Source organism: Muscardinus avellanarius (genome assembly GCF_963383645.1).
Source record: "Muscardinus avellanarius genome assembly, chromosome: 16".
Classification (NCBI taxonomy): domain Eukaryota; kingdom Metazoa; phylum Chordata; class Mammalia; order Rodentia; family Gliridae; genus Muscardinus; species Muscardinus avellanarius.
In genome coordinates this window covers 15,470,265-15,495,125 of record NC_137802.1, presented here as the reverse complement: position 1 = coordinate 15,495,125, position 24,861 = coordinate 15,470,265, and the positions used below count along the sequence as shown (strand labels likewise).

Below are 24,861 nucleotides of genomic sequence, written 5' to 3'. Positions count from 1 at the left end.
TCGCGGTAAAGGAGCTCAGGCTAGGCTTGAAGGGCGGTGCGCTTTTTACGGACGTCTAGGGTTCCTAAGGCTTGTTTTGGGGTGGTAGGGAGGGCGGGATTCTAGGGGTCCCTGCTGTGGCTTTCTTGCCTGGAGGAATGAGAGGGGATGCACAGAGGAGAGGACCCTGGGTGGCACAGGCGAAGTAGGCGGGCGGGGCTGGAGGTCCTGCCTCTCGGGAAGCTGGAATCGGCGGAGCTCGGGCTCTCCCGGCTATGAGAAGTCGAGAGCGCAGTTAACCAGGGGCTGAAGCTGACCTGCAGCTTCCAGAGTCCAGCTGGGGAGAGCTGCCACGCAGTAGGTCTTCTGTGCTCACCCCGCCGCGCCGGAGCTCCCTTTCCACCGCTCCCAGGAGCTGCAGATAGTAGCGCCTTTGCCTTCTCCATGGCCTCTGGAACTGGTGGAAACCTTTCCTCTAACCAGAAAGGCTTGAAACCCTTATTCACCAAGGACCCTGCAAGGAGCCTTCCTTCCTTCTCTCGAATCTTCCTTCTCCGAGGAAGTTTTCCCCCTGGACTGTCCCAAAGCTGAACCAGGAGTTTCTAGCTTTCTGCCGTCTCCAGTTGTCTCTTCCCTGTACTTATGGCAACATCAGCTACCAGCCCCAGTTCATCTCTCCGGCCAGAGGATCTCCTGAGTGATTCCTCGGAACCCTCAGGGCTGAACCAAGTGTCCTCTGAGGTGACCTCCCAGCTCTACGCTTCTTTGCACCTCAGCCGCCAGGCCGAGGCCACAGCCAGAGCCCAGTTGTATTTAGCTTCCACATCCCCACCTCCTCATGAGGCCTTAGATGGCCTGGCCCAAGAGTTGAGTCGCAGCTTGTCAGTCGGATTGGAGAACAACTTGAAGAAAAAGGTGAGGGACGCGTGTCTTGGGCACCTCTAAGGTACTAGACACCAGAGTCTTGGGATTGAAAGCTAGCTTTGCTGAGGTTTGTTGAATTTCAGTTTCCTTTGAATTATGTAGTTGGTCATACTGCTTCCTGGGAGCAAATGTTTATGAAAGAGATAGAGAGAGAGAGAGAGAGAGAGAGAGAGAGAGATCGGGAACAACCATAATTTGGGAATTTGTGAAACTTTCCAGTGGGTTGTTTGTTTTTTTTTAAATGAGAGACATTTGCACCGTGAGGTAGGTTGGTGTCTTGTGACTGGGATCTGGGCACTGGGTATGGAGTAGGGTTTCTTGGTCCCAAGAGGGAATTGGGGACTTAAGAACAGCAGGAGCTGTTCTTAATATGCTAAGATTCTTCATACTGTTTTGATTGAATGGATCAAAATTTGGTATGCCAGTCATTAAAGCAGAACTTAATGAATTACGTGTTACAGAAAAGATTTGCATTAGACAAGACAGTTGTTTTAATCATTTTGCAGACTAGTTAAGACTTCCAGAGCTTGAAACCTGAGAGCCATGTTTTGCATGGCATATAGACAGGGCATTCGCTCTTGAGTTGTCAAGAATCCATACCATCCTTTATTCATTTATATTAGCTTTCTGGTTTCTGTGGGTCTTTGGGGTTCTGACTTAAGGCTAAGATATTCTTTACTGAGTCTGTTTAACTGTTGTAAGTTTTTCTGATGCTGGAGTAAAAATTCTACTTTAACAGTAGGTAAAATGTAGAGTATGTGCTGGGTCTGACCTCCATGGGGGCTTTTCTTCTAGGATGGTTCTAAGCATATCTTTGAGATGGAAAGTGTTCGAGGCCAGCTTCAGACCATGCTTCAAACCTCACGTGATACAGTCTATCGTGAGTAAGCCCCTTCCCTGGAGCTCTGAATCCTAGATGGAAGGGGTAGGAGAAAGTGGAGAGAGAAAGCAAGGAGGAAAATGACATGGTTGTACATGCTTGTAATCCCAGTACTTGGGAGGCTGAGACAGGAAGATCACAGGTTCAGCTACTTAGTGAGACTCTCTGCAACTTAGTGAAACCCTGTTCTTCAAAATAAAGAATAAAGCTGGGCATGGTGGCGCACCCTTGTAATCCCCACACTTGGGAGGCTGAGACAGGAGGATTGTAGACGTTTGAAGCCAGCCTCAGCTACTTAGTGAGGCTCTCAGCAACTTAGTGAGACCCTGTTTCCAAATAAAATATAAAATAGGTCTGGGAGTATAGCCTGGAGGTAGAAAGCCCCTGGGTTCCACTCCCAGGACCACCAAAAAAAAAAAAAAAAAGAATAAAAATAGGTCTGGGGGTATAGGTTGGTGGTAGAAGGCCCCTGGGGTCCACTCCCAGTACCCCCCCACACACACACACAGATTCCAGTAGAAAAGGTACCTGTTTTTTGAGAGACTGGGGAACATAGAAAGGAAGGCCCCTTTCCTCTCTTTAAATGGTCTCTGTTCCGGTCCTCACCTGACCCCAGCTATGGGGTCCCTTGGACTGCGCTCAGGGGGTCCCCTCATTCCAGGTGCTGGCTCAGAGAGACGGGATGAGGACTCCTTTGACAGTGACAGCACAGCCACCTTGCTCAAGTGAGTCCTCCTGGCATGCATGCTCTCTTGGAATCGACGTGTTCCATTCCTTGGTTCTCCCTTGACTGCTTTTGGACTTCTTAAGGTCCTAAGAAGCTTGTCACATAGCTTTCAGTTTTCATGCTTTCTCTCCTATCTCGTGCACCTCTGTTCCTTCCAAGACCTGGGCAGCCGCTGCCTGAATCCCAGCTGTCTCTCACCCTCAGCCCCTCTTCCCCCAGAAGCTTCTTCAGAGAGCGTTACAGCAGGGAGTGTGGTGTGGAGGAAGGAGCGATGTGGAGTGAATCACAAGCCTGTGTGCTATTTATGGCTCTAGCACCCTCTGTCTCTGTGACTTGGGCAGGTTTTTCTTACCCTTCCTGAGTCTCAGTTTCCTCATTTGTAAAATATCACAGTAGGACCGGTGGATCGCAAAGGCTTTCCCCGCCCTAATGTGTTTTCTGCCTGCTTTGCTCAGCACCCGGCCTCTGCAAGACTTATCTCCATCCAGCTCAGCCCAGGCTTTGGAAGAGTTGTTTCCTCGCTATAGCAGCCTTCAGCCAGGGCCCTCACTCAATCCCCCGGATTTTCAGGGGCTGAGAGATACACTGGACTCAGAGCATACCCGGCGCAAGGTGAGATACAAAGATATCCTTTTGAAAACAGCAAGGACGGCTAGGTACAGTGGCATACACCTGTAACCCAGTACTTGGAAGGCTGAGACCAGAGGATTGCAGGTTTCAGGCCAGCCTCGGTAACTTAGACCCTCAAGGCAGGATGGGGTGGTGCACGCTTGTAATCCCAGTGCTTGGGAAGTTGAGACAGGAAGATTGCAGGTTGGTGGCTATCCTCAGCTACTTAGTGAGGCCCTCCACAACTTAGTGAGACCCTGTTTTAAAATAAAGAATAAAGCCGGGCGTGGTGGCGCACGCTTGTAATCCCCGCGCTTGGGAGGCGGAGACAGGAGGATCGCGCTGGTTCGGAGTCAGCCTTGCTGGCTTAAGAGACCCTGTTTCCACATAAAAAAGTTAAAAAATAGGTCTGGGAGTGTAGCCCGTGGGAGTGTAGCCCGGTGGTAGAAGGGCTTCCAGGAACCCCAGTACCACCAAAAAAAAAAAAAAAAAAAGAATAAAAAATAGGGCTTGTGTGTACCTTGAAGGTAGAGTGGCCCTGGGTTTAATCCCCAGTACAGAGAAGAAAGGAGAGACCCTCTGCAGATCACACATTCAAGGACAGCCTCAGCAATTTAGTAAGACCCTCAGCAACTTAGTGAGACCCTGCTTTAAAATAAATAAAGCTGGGCGTGGTGGCGCACGCTTGTAATCCCGGTGCTTGGGAGGCTGAGACAGGAGGATCATAGTTTGCAGACAGCCTCAGCTACTTAGTGAGGCCCTTTGCAACTCTGTAAGACCCTGTTTCAAAATAAAGAGTAAAAACTAGGGCTGGAGGTGTAGTTTGGAGGTAGAATGCCACTGGGTTCCATCCCCAGTACTGCAAAAATAAATAAATAAAAATAGGGCTGGGGGTGTAGCTCAGAGAATACTTTTGGGTGCCATCCCTATACCACCAAAAAAATAAAAAAAGAGCCCGGCATGGTGGTGGACGCTTGTAATCCCAGCATTCGGGAGGCTGAGATCTGAGGATCGCGGTTCGCGGACAGCCTCAGCCACTTAGTGAGGCCCTCTGCAACTCAGACCTGGTTTCAAAATAAAGAATAAAAAATAGGGCAGGGGGTATAGCTCGGAGGTCAAATGCCCCTGGGTTCCATCCCCAGACCCGCAAAAAAAGAGAGAGAGAGAGAGCAAGCGAGAGAAAGAGAAAGAAAGAGGCCCTTAGCAATTTAATGAGACCTTGTTTTAAAATAAAACATAAAAAGGGCCAGGAGTGTATAGGTTGGAGGTAGAATTCTCCTGGGCTCAATCCCAAGTACCAAATATAAACAAATTCTTTATAACAAATAAATAAATAATTGGGAGGCTGAGACAAGAGGATTGCAGGTTCAAAACCCACCCTCAGCCACTTAGTGATGCCCTGAGCAACTTAGCACGACCCTGTTTCCAATAAAAAATAGTGCTGGGGGTGTAGTTGAGAGATAGAATGGTCCTGGGTTCAGTCCCCAGTACCAAAATAAATAAATAAATAAATAAAACAAGTGCAGCAAAGATTAGAAATAGGGGCTTCAGTTCTGAAAAGGGCTGAGGGCTAAGAGCTGGAAGCTGGGACTTTGCTCAGGGAGGCTTTCTCTGACCGTCCTGCGTGAGTGGCACCACCCCCAGCTGCTCACTCAGGTCCCCTTCATACAGCCTATCACTCTGATAGATCTCATTTGTTCTCCCCTCTAAAATCTGAACTCCTCATGTGTCAATACCCCGTCCTGTTCAGCAGTGGCTCCTTAAGGTCTAAGATATACCAAATACATAGAAACACCTCATAAACATAGTTGAATGGGTCACAACCCCTGCTGGCTTTTGCACAGAAGCTCTGTAGCTATTGGTGATGATGATTTTTATTTCCCTGAGCCTCAGTCTTAATGTGTCAAGGGGACAGAGAGGTGGACAAGGGTGAGGAAAAATCAGCCATTGGTGGTCGTTTTTGGAACACTCTCTTCCCATTTTATTTATTTATTTTTGTTTATTAATTTTTTTTCCGGGTCTGGGGATGGAACCCAGTGGCATTTGAACTCCAAGCTACACCCCCTGCCCTATTTTTGTTCTTTATTTTGAAACCGGGTCTCATTGAGTTGCAGAGGGCCTCACTAAGTATCTGAGGCTGTCCGCAAACCGCGATCCTCCAGTCTCAGCCTCCCCAATGCTGAGATTACAAGTGTGCACCACCACGCCCGGCTTTCTTCCCATGTTAAACCGCTTATGTATTTCCCCTTCACCCTCACAATGTTTAATCATCGTGTCCAATGAGTTCCGTGAGGTGGGAGTAACTTCCCACACTGTACCTCTGCCAAACAGTTTATGGGCCTTTTTCTCAGGAGATCCAGGAAAGGGAAGATCCTGGAAGAAAAGCACCTATTTCCTGAGAAGGTAGAGGAAGGTGTTGGAAGTCTCAGGCCTCAAGGTTCCTGCTCCAGAACTCCTGATTCTCTCTCTCCAAACTATCCTCTTTTGGGGATCCAGCTGTCCAGCCTCAGCCCTTTTCCCTCTAAAGGAACTGGAAAGTGTAGTGCTGTGGGCAGATTAAGGATGAGCAGAACCGGGCGTGGTGGCGCACACTTTTCATCCCAGCATTTGGGAGGCTGAGACAGGAGGATCAGGGTTCACAGATAGCCTCAGCTACTTAGTGAGGCCCTTTGCAACTCAGTGAGATCCTGTTTCAAAATAAAGAATAAAAACTAGGGCTGGGGACGTAGCTTGGAGGTCGAATGCCCCTGGGTTCCATCTCCAGTACCACACACACAAAAAAAGGATGAGCAGTACCCATACTCCTCCTCACTCTTCTTCCCAGCATTGTGAGCGCCACATTCAGATCCTGCAGACCCGGGTGCTAGAACTCCAGCAGCAGCTAGCCGTGGCTGTGGCCGCTGACCGCAAGAAAGACATCATGATTGAACAACTGGACAAGGTGCCAGGGCGAAGGCGGGTGGATCTCTCCGTGGAGAACATGAAGGCTCAGTAATTAAGGGAGGTTTGTTTCTTTGTGCATGCCAAGAGCTGGGGTAAGGAGTGGATTTACTCCTGGGACTGTAGCTTGACTATTGGGATAAGGTTAACACTGCCCCATGGGTAAAAAGAGGTAAAAAAAATTATTATTTTGAAATTCCTCTTCACTTACCTTTCCTGAGACCTTGGCCCGTGTGGTGGAGGGCTGGAACCGACATGAGGCTGAGCGGACAGAGGTGCTTCGGGGGCTTCAGGAGGAACGCCAGGCAGCAGAACTTACGAGGAGCAAGCAGCAGGAGGTGGGCAACCTGGATCAGGGGGTCTTAGGTCACAGAGCTCTGATGCGAAAGGGCAGAGATAGCTCTGCAATTGAAGAACCCAGCAGATTGACCTCCTCGCAGCACCGTCTTAACTCTCAATTCCTTGTTCATCTCCCTCCACTGTTCCCGCTGTCAGATCCGCATTGGTTAATGGCTTTCCAGTTTTCTCCATGTCATGTAGTCTCTCCTTTGGCCCTGAAGTCACTTAGTTACTGTGAAGTTTCAATTTGACATCGTTAATGATATCTGCAGAGCGGCATGGGGTGATTGCCCTCATTTCCTCTGTCCGGTGTTCCTCTCTCCCTGAAAGACAGTAACCCGTCTGGAGCAGAGCCTTTCTGAGGCCATGGAGGCCCTGACTCGTGAGCAGGAAGGTGCCAGACTGCAGCAGCGGGAAAGAGAGGCGCTGGTGAGGAGGCCAGGCTGGGAGGACTCGGGGGGAGCTATGAGCTGTCGGTGGATCTGGAAGTTTATATCTGGACTTGCACCAGGGCAGTGTGCTGCTGGGTATTCTTCCCTCCAAAAGCTCTGTCGCCAAGCAAGTGGAAGCCTTTACAAACTCTGTCCTCGTTCGAGAACTAGGGTCACCTGGGAAATTGTTTTAAAATGTAGATTTCTGGGACCCATCCCCAGTTATTTTGATTCAGTAGACATTGTAGGTTGGGGGACTCAGATATTTTTGATTTTTTTTTTCTAGGTGATTTTGTTTGACCTGGTTTGGGAACTCTGGTCTAGGGCATAGCCAAAAAAGGCGGGGGATGAGACTCACGTTTCTCAGAGTCGAAGGGATGAGGTGATTACCCACACGAGCTAGCGGCCAGCTCTGGGACTTGCTGCTTGCATGCCACGGGCCTACTACACGCAGGCTGGTACTCGTAGACTTAGGCTACATCCCAAGAGCTGACGGCAGTGGCTTTTTGGCTAATTCCTGACTATAGGCTGAATTTTGTAGTCTTTGTGGAGTTTTTGTTTTGTTTGTTGATAACAGATAACGATTGTGTGTTGAGTACTTACCATGTGCCATTGTGCTAAATACTGTACATATGCTTTTTATTTTAATCCTTACATATGATTCTGTTATTATCTCCATATTGCAGATAATATGCCCCCTCAGAATTATGCCCATAAAAAAATATGGTGGCTAAGCTGGGCATGGTGGTGCATACTTGTAATCCTTGTACTTGGGAGGCTGAAACAGGAGGATTGCAGGTTTGAGACCAGCCTCAGCAATGTAGCGAGACCCTCAGAAACCTAGTAAGACCCTATTCTAAAACAAACAAAAAAGGGCTGAGGGTATAGCTCAGAGGTAGGACCCTGAGGTCAATCCCCAGCACCACACAAAATATATATATGGTAGTTCGCAGGGTGTGGTGGTGTGTGCCTGTAATCCCAGGACTTGGGAAGCTGAGGCAGGAGGATTACGGGCTTTGGTTCAACCTCAGTAACTTAGCAAGACTCTTAACAACTAAATGAGACCCTGTCTCACTACAAAAAATATAAAAATGGCCGGGCGTGGTGGCGCACACTTGTAATCCCCGCGCTTGGGAGGCCGAGACAGGAGGATCGCACAGGTTCGAAGCCAGCCTCAGCTACTTAGGCTTTCAGCAACTTAGCGAGACCCTGTTTCCAAATAAAATATAAAAAAGGTCTGGGAGTATAGCCTGGAGGTAGAAAGCCTCTGGGTTCCACCCCTAGTACCACCAAAAAAAAAAAAAAAAAAAAAAAAAAAAAAAAAAAAAATATATATATATATATATATATATATATATATATATATATATATGCCTGAGAGTGTAGCTCAGAGATAGAACATACCTGGGTTCAATCCCCAGTACCACAAAAAATAAGTAAATAAAGTAGGGCTGGTAGCATAAGCTCAGAGGTAGAATGTCCCTGGGTTCAATCCTCAGTACTACCCCCCCCACACACACAAACTAGCTGACCAGGTCACAGGATTATAATATAATGTGCCCAAGAACACATAGTAAATTCATGATAGGTCTATGGTTCAGACTGAGATTTGAATCCAGGTCCACTTCACTCTGGAACAGGCGTTCTTATCTACTATATTATAATCGTGTCCACTTGTCGGCTCTTATATTTTGAATGGGCATAATTTTTAGTGGGCACATTGTTTGGGGTGGCAGCAGCAAGTCGCTAGTCTCTTGAGGGCACGCTAAGGGTCTTGGCTCTCTCCTGGGGCATTAGGAAGAAGAAAGGCAGGCTCTGGCCGTGAGCTTGGAGGTGGAACAGCAGCGATGCGGCGCCCTGCAGGGAGAGCGGGACGAGGCTCGGGCTGGGCAGCTCAGTGAGCGCCGGAAGCTGGATGCCCTTCAACTTGCCCTCGAGGAAGAGCGGCAGGCCTGGGCCCAGCAAGAGCACCAGCTTCGGGAACGCTGCCAGGCACTGCAGGAGGAGGGCCAGGCCCAGCTGGAAAGAGAGAAGGTAAAGGCAGCAGCTGGAAGACTTGGGGGATTGGAACAGATGAAGGGCCGGATTATCAAATGGAATGGGAGGCCAGAATATGGGGGGCAGAGATGGAGAGTGAAGAGGTATATGTGGGAGACAAGGTTGAGATTGTTGGGCCAGCAAGAAGGGCCGCGGCATCGAGTACATGGAAGGCCAAGGGATGGGGACCTAAGACGCATGGAAGGGGAAAGGGGAAGCGTGGGCCTTATTTAGGGCAAGGGAGGCTGAATTTGGGAACAGAAGTAACTGGGAGATAGGAGATGAGTTCCAGTCTTAAATTTGATTTCCCGCCCTTAGGGGAACAGCCAGAGGGAGGCTCAGGCGGCCCGGGAGGCCCAGCAGCAGCTGGCGTTGGCGCAGTCTGAGGTGCGGCGGCTGGAGGGGGAGCTGGACACAGCGCGGAGAGAGAGAGACGCGCTGCAGCTGGAAATGAGCTTGGTGCAGGTCAGCGGCAGAGGGCTCTCGAGGGATTGTTCGGTGGAGTGGCCTCGTGGGGTCGTGGCAGACACTCCCGTTTTAGATATTTGGGGGTTTATTCCACCCATGGTTTCTGTGTAGTTTGAGTAGTAGTCTTCCTTTGAGGCAGAAGCATTTCTCACTGGGTGACGCTTTCCCATAATGTCACACTGACCTAGTATGTTACTTTTAAGGTAAGTAAACATTTATTTTATTTGGAAACAGGGTCTCACTAAGTTGCTGAGAGCCTCACTAAGTGGCTGAGGCTGGCCTCGAACTCACGATCCTCCTATCTCAGCCTCCCACCATGCCCGCCTCCATAGACAGATTTAAAACAACTTGTGTTATTGTAAAAGAGATGATCACAAGCTGGGCGTGGTGGCGCACGCTTGTAATCCCCGTGCTTGGGAGGCTGAGACAGGAGGACTGCGCGATTCGAAGCCAGCCATAGCTGGCTCAAGAGACCCTGTTTCCAAATAAAATATAAAATAGGTCTGGGAGTGTAGCCCGGAGGGAGAAGGCCCCTGGGTTCCATCCCCAGTACCACCAAAAAAAAAAAGGGGTGATCACACATGCAGTGGGTCACCTGTATGAGCAGGTGAGAGCTTTTGTCTCAGACCTGATTCCAGTCCCAACAGTGAGCTGTGTCACTCTCATTACTTGAATAACTTGTATTAATCCCTCTGAGTAGGCTGGAGACCCAGGAGGGCAGTGATAGTTGTTTTACTTATGAAATTCCCTTAATAGCTCGTGGCCTGGCACAGAATAGTGCCCAAAAATGGTTTGCCAGATATAATTAGACTTTGCGAAACATTTTTCTTCTAGTTAGTATTTCTTCTAGTATTGAATCTGAAGTTTAAACTAGTCAGATCCTTGCCACATAATAGGGTAAGGCTTGGCAAACTTTTTCTGAAAACGGCCAGGCGGTAAATGTATTTGGCTTTGTGGGTTGTATGGTCTCAGTTACAACCACCTGGCTCTGCTGTTATACCACAAAAGTAACTGTAGACAGTGTGTAAACAAGTGGGCATGGCTGTGTCTCAACAAAACTTTATTTACAAAAGCAGGCAGCGGGGAGCTGAATTGGCTGTAGTTTGCTAGCCCCTGGAATGGAGGAGAGGGTTGGAGTCATGTTCTACCCATGGTGGAGGCACGGCACTGAAGAGCAGAGAGTACTGATTGGGATTCAGGACCCTCAGTAGTTCTTCTAAACGGAACTTTATGGGCCTCTGTTTTTGTGTGTAAAAGTGTGTTAAGAAGCTGGGCATGGTAGTACATGCCTGTAATCCCAGTACTTGGGAGGCTGAGACAGGAGAATTGCAGGTTTGAGGAAAGCCTCAGCATCTTAGGAAGACGCTCTGCAATTTAATAAGATGCTGCTTAAAAATAAAACAAAAACAAGGACTGGGGGTGTAGCTCAGAGGTAGAATCCCCTGGGTTCAATCCCCAGTACCACACACACACACAAAAAAAAATGTGTGTGTGTGTGTGTGTGTGTGTGTGTGTGAGAGAGAGAGAGAGAGAGAGAGGGGGTGGGGGGGAGACAGAAATAGTAAAAACCTGGCCTTAATGCAAAAGTTTATTATTATACACATTTAAAATCATCAACGAGCCGGGCGTGGTGGCGCACGCTTGTAATCCCCGCGCTTGGGAGGCAGAGACAGGAGGCTCGCGCAGGTTTGAAGCCAGCCACGCATGCTGGCTTAGGAGACACTGTTTCCAAATAAAAATGTAAAAATATGTCTGGGAGTGTAGCTCGGAGGTAGAAGGGCTTCCAGGAACCCCAGTACCACCAAAAAAAATAAAAAATAAAAAATAAAAAAATAAAAGCCGGGCGTGATGGTGCACGCTTGTAATCCCAGCATTCGGGAGGCTGAAACCTGGAGGATCACAGTTCGCGGACAGCCTCAGCTACTTAGGCCCTCTGCAACTCAGTGAGACCCGGTTTCAAAATAAAGAATAAAAAATAGGGCAGGGGGTGTAACTCGGAGGTCAAATGCCCCTGGGTTCCATCCCCAGACCCGCAAAAAAATAAATAAATAAAAATAAATAAATAAATAAATAAATAAATAAAATCATCAACAATTGGGAGAGAGACAGAGATAGCAAAAACCTGCCTTAATGTTAAAGCTTATTATTATACACATGTAAAATCATCAACAACCAGAACGTTAGCATGTAGTAGAAACGAAGATGAAGGACGGGACTGAAGGAAACATCCTCCTTCACAGGCAGCCGGAGGCTGAGCAGTCAGCTGAGACGGGACAGGAGGAGAGCGCGGAGAGGCTGGGTCAGGGGAGCTGAGGCGAAGAAGTGTGGGAGGGAAGGCAGAGCTGGGCGCCAGGTGTCAGAGCTGGGCGCCAGGTGTCGCAGGGAGACAGCAGTGAGAGGTAACTACCGTGGGATTTCCAATTAAGCTCTTTGCCGTGGAGGGGCCAAGAGAACTAAGATTTCAGTGACTGAGGAGGGACTGCGAGGAATGGAGGCAGCACTTACAGGCCGCTCTGCTTCCGGGGAAAAGACGCTGACATCAAATGCCTGCTGGCGTTCAGTACTGTTATCTCAGACACACATCGCAGATTTGATTGCGCTGTCTAATGTTTCCTTGGGTTAGTAAATATACTTCTTTTGTCCAAAGTATTTTTATACGGTATATGTAGTTTTTTGTTGTTTTTTTTTTTTTGGCACAGTACTGGGGACTGAACCCAGAAGCATTCGACCTCTGAGCTACACCCCCATTCCTATTTTATTCTTTATTTTGGTGGTACTGGGAATGGAACCCAGGGGCTTTTTACCTCTGGACTATGCTCCCAGACCTATTTTATACTTTATTTGGAAATAGGGTGTCACTAAGTTGCTGAGAGCCTCACTAAGTAGCTGAGGCTGGCTTCAAACCTGCGCGATCCTCCTGTCTCAGCCTCCCAAGCGCGGGGATTACAAGCGTGCGCCACCACGCCCGGCTATTATTCTTTATTTTGAAACAGGGTCTCACTAAGTTGCAGAGGGCCTCGCTAGGTAGCTGAGGCTGGTTGTAAACCTGCAATCCTTCTGCCTCAGCCTCCCAAATGCTGGGATTACAAGCGTGAACCACAACGCCCAGCTGGTATATGTAATTTGATAAAGAAAGGGAACCTCTTTCATTCCTGTGGCCAAATTCTTGTTTTTCATCCCTTAGGCAAATGAGGGGAATATACTAGATTTTGTCTGCATTATTTCTTTCTCCCTCCCTCCTTCTCCTTTTCGTCATCGTCCTCCTCTTCCTCCTCTTCCTCTCGTGTGTGTGTGTGTGTGTGTGTGTGTGTGTGTGTGTGTGTTACTGAGAACTCGACTTGGGCATTCTACCTTCAAGCTATACTCTTGGGCTTATTTTATTATTTTGAAAGAGAGTGTCTCTCTCAGTTGCTAAGGGCCTTGCTAAGTTGCTGTGGCTGGTCTCGAACCTGCCATCCTTCTATCTCAGCCGCCCAAGTACTGGGATCATAGGCGTGCGCCACCACGCCCAGCTCTCCATCCTCTTCTAAGTTCAGCGGAATTGAGCTGTTATCCCACCTTCCTTCTCCCCCAGGCCCGGTTTGAGAGTCAGCGGATCCAGATGGAGTCGGAGCTGGCCGTGCAGCTGGAGCAGCGGGTGACTGAGCGCCTGGCGCAGGCTCAGGAGAGCAGCGTCCGGCAGGCAGCCTCCCTGAGGGAGCATCACAGGTACTCAAGACCCACCGATGTCACTTCCCCTGGCCACAGCCAGAGAGTGACTCCCACCTGCTGACTGGCTACAAATGTACTTTGTCTTGCCCACCCCAAGGACTCCAGGGTGTAGGACTGTATGGTTTCCAGCACGTGTCCTGGGACAGTGCTGAGGTGTGACCCGTGTTATGGGCAGAGCTGCTCCGTGGGAGGAGGCCGCCTTCCCTCCCAGACTCACTTCTCCCACCCTCGCTCCCAGCTAGCTTTTTCTGGAAACTCTTCTCAATGACTTTCCATAAATCCTCACCTCAGTCTCTGCGGGGAGTCTACCCCGAGACCCCAGCTGTGTCCTCATCTCTTCCTGTGCCAGGGCCCGACTGGCTGGCAGCAGCTGCCCATCTCTCCCCCACCTGCATGCATTCTTTTTCCTTTTTTTCTTTCTCTCTCTCTTCTCTGTCTCTCTCTCTCTCTCTGTTATTGGGAATCGAACCCAGGGGCATCTACTTCTACTTCCAAGCTATACCCCAGCCCTGTTTGTTTTTTACTTTGAAACAGGGTCTTGATAGGTTGCTGAGAATCTCGGTGTGATGCCGCAGCTGAACCTGCAATCATCCTGTCTTAGCCCTCCCAGTCCTGGGATTGTAGGCGTGGCTGGCACGCCCGGCCCTCTGTTTCTTTTGTGTCTGGCCTCAGCCCCTTCTGCTCACCTTTGTCGTCCTAGGAAGCAGCTGCAGGAGCTCAGTGAACAGCACCAGCAGGAGCTGGCGGCTCAGTTGGCGCAGTTCAAGGTGGAGATGGCAGAGCGGGAGGAGCGGCAGCAGCAGGTGGCTCAGGACTACGAGCTCAGGTGCCGGTCCCTAGGGTGCCCGTGAGGCCTCAGCCCCTTCCCCACCAGGAGACTCCATCCAGCTCTCTTCTTTTACACTGGCCCAGCTCCTTTCAGGATTTCGGCTGTCTGGCATTCCGTTCTCGTTCTGGCTCTTCTTAATTCTCCAAGTGTCTGCCTCCTTAAAGTCACCTCTCCCCTTTCCTTCAGACTGGCGAGGGAGCAAGCGCGAGTGCGGGACCTGCAGAGCGGGAGCCGGCAGCTGGAGGAGCAGCGGGTGGAGCTGGTGGAGCGGCTGCAGGCCATGCTGCAGGCCCACTGGGATGAGGCCAGCCGGCTGCTCAGCGCCACCCTCCCGCCTCCCCACCCTCCGGTAGGCACTGCCCTTGAGCTCAGCTCCAGGCTTGGTCTGGATTCCTTCTGTGGAAGTCGCTCCCTCACAAGTGGACTTCCCAAAGAACCAGTGTCTCACCAAAATGAGCCTTTTTTCTGCGACCACAGCTCAGCCAGACTGACCCCATTCCGCTGGGCATGACTTTTCTCCCCATCTCAGGAGGTGATGAATAAGTTGTGGTGCTTATTTGATGGGCTGACAGCTGAGTTAATTATGGGAGTAAGGTTTAAGAGTTTTTGTTAAGTCCTGCCCTAGAGTAGAGTAGGGAGGTTTACCCTTAGCCTTTTTTTTTTTTCTTCTTTTTTTGTGGTACTGGGTATCTGAACCCTGGGGCATTCTAATTCCGAGCTCCACCCCCAGCCCGATTTGGTTTTTATTCTTTATTTTGAAACAGGGTCTCACTGAGTACAAAGGGCCTCACTAAGTAGCTGAGGCTGTCCGCGAACGGCGATCCTCCTGTCTCAGCCTCCCGAATGCTGGGATTACAAGCGTGCGCCACCACGCCTGGCCCCTTAGCCCTACTTATGTGGCCTGTGGAACAAGTAATAATATATACATGGCGAAAAAGATAACCAAAGGGTTAAAATAGTACCCAGTGAAAGTAGCCTCCAGCTGGGCATGGTGGCGCATGCTTGTAATCCCCACGCTTCGAAGCCAGCCTCAGCTACTTAGTGAGGCTCTCAGCAACTTAGTGAGACCCTGTTTCCAAAATAAAAAAGGTCTGGGAGTATAGCCCGGAGGTAGAAAGCCTCTGGGTTCCATCCCCAGTACCACCAAAAAAAAAAAAAGTAACCTCCATCTTCTTCCTGGGCCTCAGTCTTCAGGTCCCCTCCCCAGAAGCAACCCCTGCACGGGTGTCGTGGGGTCTCTCTTCTTGCCCTTCCACATCCCATCCCTGTCCCACACACCAAATGGTTGTCTTCTCTCTACTGCTGTATACCCTTTTATTCAACTGAGTACTTTTTTTTTTTTTAATGCAGTACTGGGGATTGAACCCATGGGCATTCTACCTCAGAGCTACATCCCCAGCCCTATTTATTATTATTATTATTATTTTTTTTTTGTGTGTGTGTGTGTGTGTGGTACTGGGGATGGAACCCAGGGGCATTCGACCTCTGAGCTACACTCCCCGCCCTATTTTCTTTATTTTGAAATAGGGTCTCGCTGTTGCAGAGGGCCTCACTAGTAGCTGAGGCTGTCCACCAACCATGATCCTCCAGTCTTAGCCTCCAAAATGCTGGGATTACAAGCATGTACTACATCCCCGGCTTTATTCTGTATTTTGAAACAAGGTCTCACTAAGTTGCTGAGAGCCTCACTAAGTAGCTGAGGCTATCCACGATCCTCCTGTTTCAGCCTCCCAAGTATGAGATGATTATAAGCATGAGCCACCACACCTGGCTAAAAATGTGCTTTTTTTTTTTTTTTTTTTTTTTTTTGGTGGTACTGGGGTTCCTGGAAGCCCTTCTACTTCTGGGCTACACTCCCAGACCTATTTTATACTTTTTTATTTTTGGAAACAGGGTCTCTTAAGCTAGCGAGGCTGGCTTCGAACCTGCGTGATCCTCCTATCTCCGCCTCCCAAGCACGGGGATTACAAGCGTGTACCACCATGCCTGGCAAAATATGCTTTTTTAAAAAAAAGTCACATAAATGGACTTTTAAAATACTTCTGTTGGTGCATTATAGTCTCACATCATAAATGCACTTTGTAGTGACAGTGATATCCATGTTCACAGCGCATGGAGGTCCTCCTTCCCTCCCCATCTCCCCCTTCTTCATACAGGGTATTGAGATTGAGATTGGATTTATCTATTTATTTATCTATTTATTTATTTATTTTATTTCATTTGTGTTTGTGGTACCGGGAATTGAGCCCAGAGGCATTCTGTCTCCAAGCTATACCCCTAGACCAATTTTATGTCTTGTTTGGAAACAGCGTCTCACTAGGTTGCTGAGCCTGGACAGTCTCAGGCTGTCCTTGAACCTGAAATCCTCCTGTCTTAGCATCCCAAATTCTAGGATTACAGATGTGCACCACCATGCCCAGCTGACATTGGTACTTAAAATAAGTATTTTAGCCGGGCGTGGTGGCGCACGTTTGTAATCCCCGCACTTGGGAGGCTGAGACAGGAGGATCGCACAGGTTCGAAGCCAGCCTCAGCTACTTAATGAGGCTCTCAGCAACTTAGGGAGACCCTGTTTCCAAATAAAATATAAAATGGTTTTGGGAGTATAGCCCAGAGGTAGAAAGCCCCTGGGTTCCACTGCCAGTAGCACCAAAAGATAAAATAAAATAAATAGTTTAAAATGTGATAGAAATTGGATAGATGCTGCTCAGTTTGTGTGTGTGTGAAAGAGAGAGAGACAGAGACAGACAAAGACAGAGACTAGGGATTTAACCCAGGGGAATTCTACCTCCAAGCCTCACCCTCAGTTCTATATTATATTTATTTTGAAATAGGGTCTCAGCCAGGTGTGGTGGTGCACACTTATAAGTACTTGGGAGGCTGAAACAGGAGGATCACAGGTTTGAGGCCAGCCTTAGCTACTTAGTGAGGCTCTCCACAACTTCGGGAGAACCTTTTTCAAAAATAAAGAATAGCTGGGCGTGGTGGTAACACTTGTAATCCCAGCATTTAGGATTTGAGACTAAGGTATTGTGGCTCACAGACAGCCTCAGCTACTTAGCAAGGCTCTTGGCAACTCAGTAAGACCCTGTTTCAAAATAAAGAATAAAAAAATAGGGTTGAGAGTGTAGCTCAGAGGTAGAATGCCCCTGGGTTCCACCCCCAGTATGCAAAAAAAAAAAAAAAAAAAAAAAAAATTAAAGAAAGAATAAAAAAAAAATAGGGCTGGGGTGTAGCTTGAAGGTAGAATGCCCCTGGGATCAATTCCCAGTACTGGAAAAAAAAAAAAGTATCTGTGCCATTTCTTATGCCTTCAAATCCACTGGGCTTTGATCCTTTTTTCCACCTCTCTCCTGGCCAGGTTCGTCCCACTGGTCCCTCCAGTCCTGGGCCTCCGGAGCCAGAGAAGGGGGAGAGGAGGATGTGGCCCATGCCCGCTATGGCCGTGGCCCTGAAGCCCGTGCTGCAGCAGAGCAGGGAGGCAAGGGACGAGCTGCCCGGAGTGCCTCCGGTCCTCTGCAGCCCCTCTCCGGATCTTAGCCTCCTGCTGGGCCCCTCTTTCCAGAGCCAGCCTTCCTTCCAGCCCCTGGAGCCCAAACCAGATCTCACTCCGCCCACAGGTAACTGAGGGCACACTGGCTTTTCTTTGCATTCATGGATTGGCCCCCCTCACCTCGCTTCCTTTCTGACAGGGACTGGAGTGTTTGGTTTCCACGTGGTTCAACAAGCATAAATTGCAAGAAGCATAAACTCAATCATGTTGATTCAGATAAAGGGAGGGAGGCTGAGACAGGAGGATCGCAGTTCACGGACAGCCTCAACTACTTAGTGGGGCCCTCTGCAACTCAGTGAGACCCTGTTTCAAAAGAAAGAATAAAAAATAGGACCGGAGCAAGGTGTGGTGGCACACGCTTGTAATCCCAGCATTTGGGAGGCTGAGACAGAAGGATCCAGATTCGCAGACAGCCTCAGTGAGACCTTTTTTCAAAATAAAGAATAAAACATAGGGCTGGGGGTGTAGCTTAGAGGTAAAATGCCCCTGGGTTCCAACCCCAGCACTGCAAAAAAAAAAAAAAAAAAGAAAAAGTACTGGGGGTGTGGATCAGAGGTAGAATGCCCCTGGGTTCCATTCCTGGCACCTAAATAAATAAATAAATAAATAAATAAATAAATAAATAAATAAGAAAGAAAGATTGGCTGGTGAAGCAGCAGACCATGTCTGTTAATCATCACTGTTCTTCAAGGCGTTTATGGTACTATTTCTTTGTTTAGAGTTTGAGCACCACAGATTTCTTCTTCTGTCTTCACTTCTATCTTAGAATTCAGTACGTCAGTCGGGCATGGTGGTGCACACCTGTAATCCCAGTACTTGGGAGACTGAGACAGGAGGATCACAGGTTCAAAAACAGCCTCAACAAAGCAGTGAGAATTTTAGCAACCTAGCAAGACCCTGTTTCAAAATAAAAAGTGAAATGGGACTGGGGGTGTAGCCTACAGGTTAAATGCCCCTGGGTTCAGTCTACAGTCCACGCTGTGTCGTCTCCCAGACGCTTCCAGCCCTTCCCCCTCCAGCTTCAACCTCCATTGTCATCCAGCTGGGACATCCTTCTTGAGTTTAATAAGCCCTTTTATTTGTTTTTGTTTTTGTGGGACTGGAGATGGAATATGGGGACCTTCTACCTCCAGGGTCTACTCCCAGACCTATCTTATTTCTTATTTGGAAACAGGCCCTCGCCAAATTGATGAGAGCCTCACTATTTTTTTTTTTTTTTATGGTACTAGGGGTGGAACCCAGGGGCATTCTACCTCTGAGTGACACTCCAAGCCCTATTTTTTATTCTTTATTTTGAAACAGGGTTTCACTGAGTTGCAAAGGGCCTCACTAAGTAGGAGCTGAGGCTGGCCTCAAACCACAATCCTCCTGTCTCAGCCTCCCAAATGCTGGGATTATAAGCATGTGCCACTATGCCAGGCTTTTTTTTTCTTTTTTCTTTGCAGTACTGGGGATGGAACCCAAGGGCATTCTACCTCTGAGCTACACCCCACCCCCAGCCCTATTTTTTAGTCTTTTGTTTTTGAAACAGTGTCTCACTGAGCTGCAAAGGGCCTCACTAAGTAGCTGAGGCTGTCCTCCAACCCTAATCTTCCTATCTTCCTGTCTTGGCCTCCCAAATGCTGGGATTACCAGCGTGCACACCACGGCCTGGCGAGAGCCTCACTAAGTTGCTGAGGCTAGCTTTGAACCTGCAATCCTCCTGTCTCAGCCTCCCAAGCACTGGGATTACAAGTGCGTACCACCACGCCCGGCTAGTAAGCCTTTTTCCTTTGGACCTTTGGTGAGTTGACTTGTGAAGGCACCCTTCCTCACTGCAACTGTGTGCGCCCGTACATACCTATTTCTTTTTACAGCTGGGTCCTTCTCTGCACTCGGAACCTTCCATTCCGATCACACAGCAGAACGGCCGTTCCCCGAGGAAGATCCTGGAGCTGACGGCGACGGCCTCCTCAAGCAAGGACTGCCGCCTGCCTCTCAGCTGGAGGGCCTTAAGAATTTTTTGCAGCAAGTAAGAGAGATTCCACCTAGACCACTTTAATTCCCTGTTCTCTTCCTCATGTCTCTTTCCTACTCTAGGGATCCCGGACTCTGGCCTCCTTCCCTCTTAACCAATCCCTTGTCCTGGTTTCATATTCTTTCTCTGTCTCATGCCTCATGGGGAGCCGTCGAGCCTGGCCCTTACTGCAGTAGCCTCTGTTCCCCTCAATACCTAGGTCTCTCCTGTATCAGTCCCCTCGGGAACCTTAGAACCTTACTGTCTTGTCCCCCCAGCTGCTGGACACGGTACCCCAGAGCAATGAGAACTCCTCTGTGGACCTGTTGCCCCCTAAGTCTGGTAAGGTCCAACTCTGCAGAAGGTTGGGTTCTTGGAAAAGATGCAGGTTGGTGATGGAGGATGGAGGTAGAGCTGCTGGGTGCCAGGACTTCCTTGGCTTCTTGCCCTGTTCCTCATTCCTGGAGTTCTTGGGTCTCTTTCTGTTTGCCAGGTCCTCAGGCTGTCCCCTCCTGGGAGGAGGCTCCTCCAGCGCCGCGCCTCCCACCCCCCGTCCATAAAACCAAAGTCCCCCTAGCCATGGCGTCCAGTCTCTTTCGGGGCCACGAGCTTCCGTCATCCCACTTGCAAGGCAGCGGCCACGGCACTGGCTCCCCAGAGAGAGGTAAGCAAGCCACGGTTTCAGGGGGGCTGCCTGTGGATCCTAAAGATTCCTAGGGCTGGGGCAGTGACTGCCGTCCACACGCCCTCAGGTACAGATGGGCTCGGCTCCCAGGGCCAGATGATGGAGGTGTCTCAGCTGCTACGACTGTACCAGGCTCGGGGCTGGGGGGCTCTGCCTGCCGAGGACCTGCTGCTCTACCTGAAGAGGCTGGAACACGGAGGGTACGGCCTGTGCGGGGAGTGGGGGGCAGAGGGAAGACTCTGGGCTGGGGAACTGGATGCGGCAGGACTGAGAGCAGTGTGGATGCGGAAGTGAGTCTTTTTTTTTTTTTTTTTTTTTTTGGTGGTACCGGGGTGGAACCCTGAGGCTTTAACCTCCAAGCTATACTCCCAGACCTATTTTATATTTTATTTGGAAACAGGGTCTCACTAAGTTGCTGAGAGCCTCACTAAGTAGCTGAGGCTGGCTTCGAACCTGTGCGATCCTCCTGTCTCAGCCTCCCAAGCGCGGGGATTACAGGTGTGCGCCACCACGCCCGGCTCTCTTTTGTTCTTTTCTGGGGGGGCACCCAAGGTCTCTCACTGCTCCACTTTTTTTTTGTCTCTTGTTTTCTGCTACTTTTTTTTAACCTCTTTTTGGGGGGGGCCTGGGGTTTGGACCCAGAGGTGTTGTACCTCCGCCTTAGACCCCCCAGCCCTAATTTTTGGAGTATGGTTCTGGAGATTGAACCTTTGGGCATTCTACCTCTGATCTACGATCCCAGACCAATACTAATTATTATTATTATTATTATTATTATCATTATTATTATTTTTTGTGTGTGTGTGGTACTGAGGATGGAACCCTTCTACCTCCAGGTTACACTCCCAGACCTATTTTATATTTTTATTTATTTATTTATTTATTTATTTATTTATTTATTTATTTGGTGGTACTGGGGTTCCTGGAAGCCCTTCTACCTCCGGGCTACACTCCCAGACCTATTTTTGCATTTTTATTTGGAAACAGGGTCTCCTAAGCCAGTGCGCGCGGCTGGCTTCGAACCTGCGCGATCCTCCTGTCTCTGCCTCCCAAGCGCGGGGATTACAAGCGTGCGCCACCACGCCCGGCCTTTATATTTTTATTTAGAAACAGGGTCTCTTAAGCCCCAGACCAATATTATTTATTTATTTATTTATTTATTTATTTATTTATTTATTTATTTATGCAGTACTGGGGATGGAATGCAGGGGCATTCTACCTGAGCTACACCCCCAGCCTATTTTTCATTCTTTCTTTTGAAATAGGGTCTCACTAAGTAGTAGCTGAGGCTGTTTTTGAACCACGATCCTCCTGTCTCAGTCTCCCAAATGCTGGGATTATAAGCGTGCACCCCCACCCCTGGCTCTAGCCCTATTTTTGAAACAGGGTCTCACTATGTTTCAGAGGGTCTCACTAAATTGTCGAGGCTGGCCTCGAACCAGTGATCTTCCTGTCTCAGCCTCCTAAACCCTGGGATAGTAGGCATGTGCCACCACACCCAGCTTCTTATTCTTATGAGACAGAATTGGGGAGCATTTCTTCCATCCGGTGTTGGGTAGAGTTAGGAGAGCTAGCTCCCCAGTCCTCATACCCTTGATCTCTCTGGCAGGACTGATGGTCGAGGGGACAGTATCCCCAGAAAGAACACAGACTCCCGCTTGGGTGAGATCCCCCGGAAAGAGGTGAGGGAAAGCCGGGCAGGGACCCGGAGACAACAGGGCTCTCCACGCTCCCTGCTGGCTCCAGTCCCCGCTGCCCTGGTGACTGGTCCTGGCCCCTCCGAGCACCTTGCCTCCCTCTGCGGGGTGGGGGTCAAGGGTGCGGAAGGCTGACCTTCACTTCCCTTTCCCTCAACTCTCAGACGTCCTCCCAGGCTGTCCCTCGGCGCCTTGCCTCCGCCCCCAAGACTGAAAAGCCTCCCGCACGGAAGAAAAGCGGGCACCCCGGCCCTAGTAGCATGAGGAGTCGCGGTGGGGTCTGGAGATGAGCCCAGTCTTTCCTCCTGCTCCTCTTGTTACTATTTTAATAAATGTGCGGTCGCCCGTAAAAGAATCTCTGACTCAGAGGAAGAGCTTGTAGGGGATTTTGTATGACTTTGTAAAGAAACCTCATTATTCTGTTTGCATATTTTTATATGTTTAAGCCTATATTTTATTTCCTATGGGAAAGGATATGCATGCTTTTGAACGAAGACAGTCCATGACTAGATTTTAGAAGTCTGAGTGAGCTAAGGTTTCGTGTTTAAAACCTCCAGCGTGATTAACTCTGGTCCGTAGTAGAATTATGAATTATTCTTATTTTCTTTTTTTATACGTGTGAATTTTCCACATTTTCTAAAACAAGTATGTGTTATTTCAGTAAACTGAAAAAAAACTTTTAATAAAGAGTAAGTTATTGTATAAAATTTTTGAGTAAAAATTTAGTTGTTGGGGATAAGGTTGTATATGTGTGTGTGCGGGGGTGCTGGGATTGAACCCAGGAGCACCATACCTGAGCTATACCCCAAGTCCTTTTTTAAGATTTTTTTTACCATACTAGAATTGAACTCAGGAGCATTCTACCTCTGAGCTACATCCCCGGCCTTATTTTTTTATTCTTTATTTTGAAACAGCGTCTCACTAAGTTGCAGAGGGCCAAGTAGCTGAGGCTGGCTTTGAACCTGGCAATCCTCCTGTCTCATCCACACAAGTAGTGGGATTGCAAGTGTGCGCTCCATGCCCAGTTCCCCCAGCCCTATTTTACTTATTTTGAAACAGGATCTAGCAGCCAGACATGGTGGTGCACGCTTATAATCCCAGTACTTGGGAGGCTGAGACAAGAGGATTACAGGTTCAAAGCCAGCCTCAGTAACTTAGGTTCTCAGCAACCTAGTGAGACCCTGTTTGCAAATAAGATATAAAATTGGGCTGGAGGTATAGCTTGTAGGCAGAATGCCTCTGGGTTCAATCCCCAGTAACAAGAAGAAAAGAAAGAAAGAAAGAAAGAAAGAAAGAAAGAAAGAAAGAAAGAAGAGAGAAAGAAAAAGGCAACAGGCTCTTACTAGGTCGCTTAGAGTCTCACTAAGTTGCGGAGGCTGTTTTGAAACTGCTATCCTCCTATCTTAGCCTCCCAAGCACCTATCATGTGGTGTGCCACCATGGCTGGCACGTTCTGTCTTTTAAGAGCAGATAATTCTTTCAGGTGAAACTAGTGCGACTGAAATTGGCAGATTCTGCACCACTTAGCAGACACGTTATGGCTGTAATTTTCCCTGCATGGCTTTCAAACATGTCCAAAAGACAAGAAAGTGACATCTACGTGAAGATGAGAAGGGCCCGAGCCAGGCAGAGGCAGAACATCCCGGGTCCAATCCTTAGTACCACACGACAAGAGAAGGGCCCAGACTTCAAGGGATAAATGCTGGAAAACTTTTACCTAGCAGTTTCAGTTAAACTGAAGGAGGCCATAGGAGGTGATGCCAGGCAGTGCCAATCTGAAGGCCCTGCTCCTAGGTAAATGTTCAGGGACACAGTTTACTAGATTCTGAGAAAGCCATGGCCCTTCTAGTTGGCCCTGAATTATTATTATTTTTGTATTTTTTTGCAATACTGGGGATGAAACCCAGGGGCGCTCTACCTCTGAGCTACACTCCCGGCACTAATTTTTTATTCTTTGTTTTTGAGACAGGGTCTCACTGAGCTGCGGAGAACTTCACTAAGTAGCTGAGGCTGTCCTCGAACTGCGATCCTCTGGCCTCCCGAATGCTGGGATTGCAGGTGTGCGCCACCACGCCTAGCTGGCCCTGAATTATTTAATTAGATCCAGAGTAGGTATAATATAGGCCGTGTGTGGTGGTGCACGCTTGTAATCCCAGCATTTGGGAGGCTGAGACAGGAGAATCTCCATTCGTAGACCTCAGCTACTTAGTGAGATCCTGTTTCAAAATAAAGAATAAAAAATAGGACAGGGGGTATAGCTCAGAGGTTGAATGCCCCTGGGTTACAACCCCAGGCCCTCAAAAAAAAGAAAAAAAAAAACAAATAAACCAGAATAAGTATAGTAGAATATAGACTCATATAGTGTTGCAATATATATTTAGATTCTGTTTCAGTAAGCCCCTTGCAGAGGAGGAAAGGAATTAAAAATGAAGACCAAGCCGGGCGTGGTGGCGCACGCTTGTAATCCCAGCATTCGGGAGGCTGAGGGAGGAGGATCATGGTTCGCGGCCAGCCTCAGCTACTTAGTGAGGCCCTCTGCAACTCAGTGAGACCCTGTTTCAAAATAAAGAATAAAAATAGGGCAGGGGGTATGGCTCAGAGGTCAAATGCCCCTGAGTTCCATCCCCAGACGCTCAAAAAAAAAAAAAAAAAGATAAATAAAAAATAAAAAACAGGGCTGGGGTGTAGCTCAGAGGTAGAATGCCGCTGGGTTCTGTCCCCAGTATTAGGCTTGCAGCTCAGGAGCTTTTTCAGCCTGACTGCTTACTCATCTGTGGAAATGTTTGCATTTCTATTTTTTACCACAGTGCATTAAATTGATTTAGCCAATTTATTGATAGTGTGCTGATTTGTGACACACTGTCATCCTTGGTAAGAGGTGGTTTTCTGCCCTTTTTTATAATTGCTAAAATGAGCACCCAGTTCCTTCTTATGTCCTGGATTCCAACCTGCTACCATCAGTCAACATGCCCTACATTTTTCTTGATGTAAAGCAAAGTCTGGAGAATATTCCCCAAAACAAAAATCAGTGCTGACTTAACCATTTTGTGAAGTCA

The 24,861-nt window shown here is 48.6% G+C and overlaps 1 protein-coding gene and 1 long non-coding RNA gene across 7 annotated transcripts in view; both read left to right on the top strand.

Moving 5' to 3' along the window:
* The window catches only part of LOC308275117, a 562,357-nt gene that overhangs the window by 519,053 nt on the left and 18,443 nt on the right, over positions 1 to 24,861 (top strand). The gene's annotated exons all lie outside the window — the stretch shown is intronic.
* CNTROB (centrobin, centriole duplication and spindle assembly protein) lies at positions 622 to 22,095 on the top strand (the record flags this gene model as incomplete). 6 transcript variants are annotated; one of them, XM_080713082.1, is made up of 19 exons in its annotated part: positions 622 to 894; positions 1,699 to 1,783; positions 2,445 to 2,508; positions 2,966 to 3,122; positions 5,944 to 6,060; positions 6,281 to 6,397; positions 6,729 to 6,827; positions 8,627 to 8,863; positions 9,185 to 9,331; positions 12,909 to 13,042; positions 13,746 to 13,871; positions 14,061 to 14,223; positions 17,236 to 17,494; positions 19,284 to 19,438; positions 19,702 to 19,765; positions 19,917 to 20,087; positions 20,182 to 20,308; positions 21,718 to 21,790; positions 21,970 to 22,095. In XM_080713082.1, the coding sequence occupies 19 exons, from the start codon at positions 622 to 624 to the stop codon at positions 22,093 to 22,095; spliced, it is 2,694 nt and encodes an 897-aa protein (XP_080569208.1). The 6 variants fall into 6 exon arrangements, with proteins under 6 accessions (XP_080569208.1, XP_080569207.1, XP_080569206.1 ...); XM_080713081.1 differs by having other exon boundaries at positions 20,176 to 20,308; XM_080713080.1 differs by having other exon boundaries at positions 2,427 to 2,508; positions 20,176 to 20,308.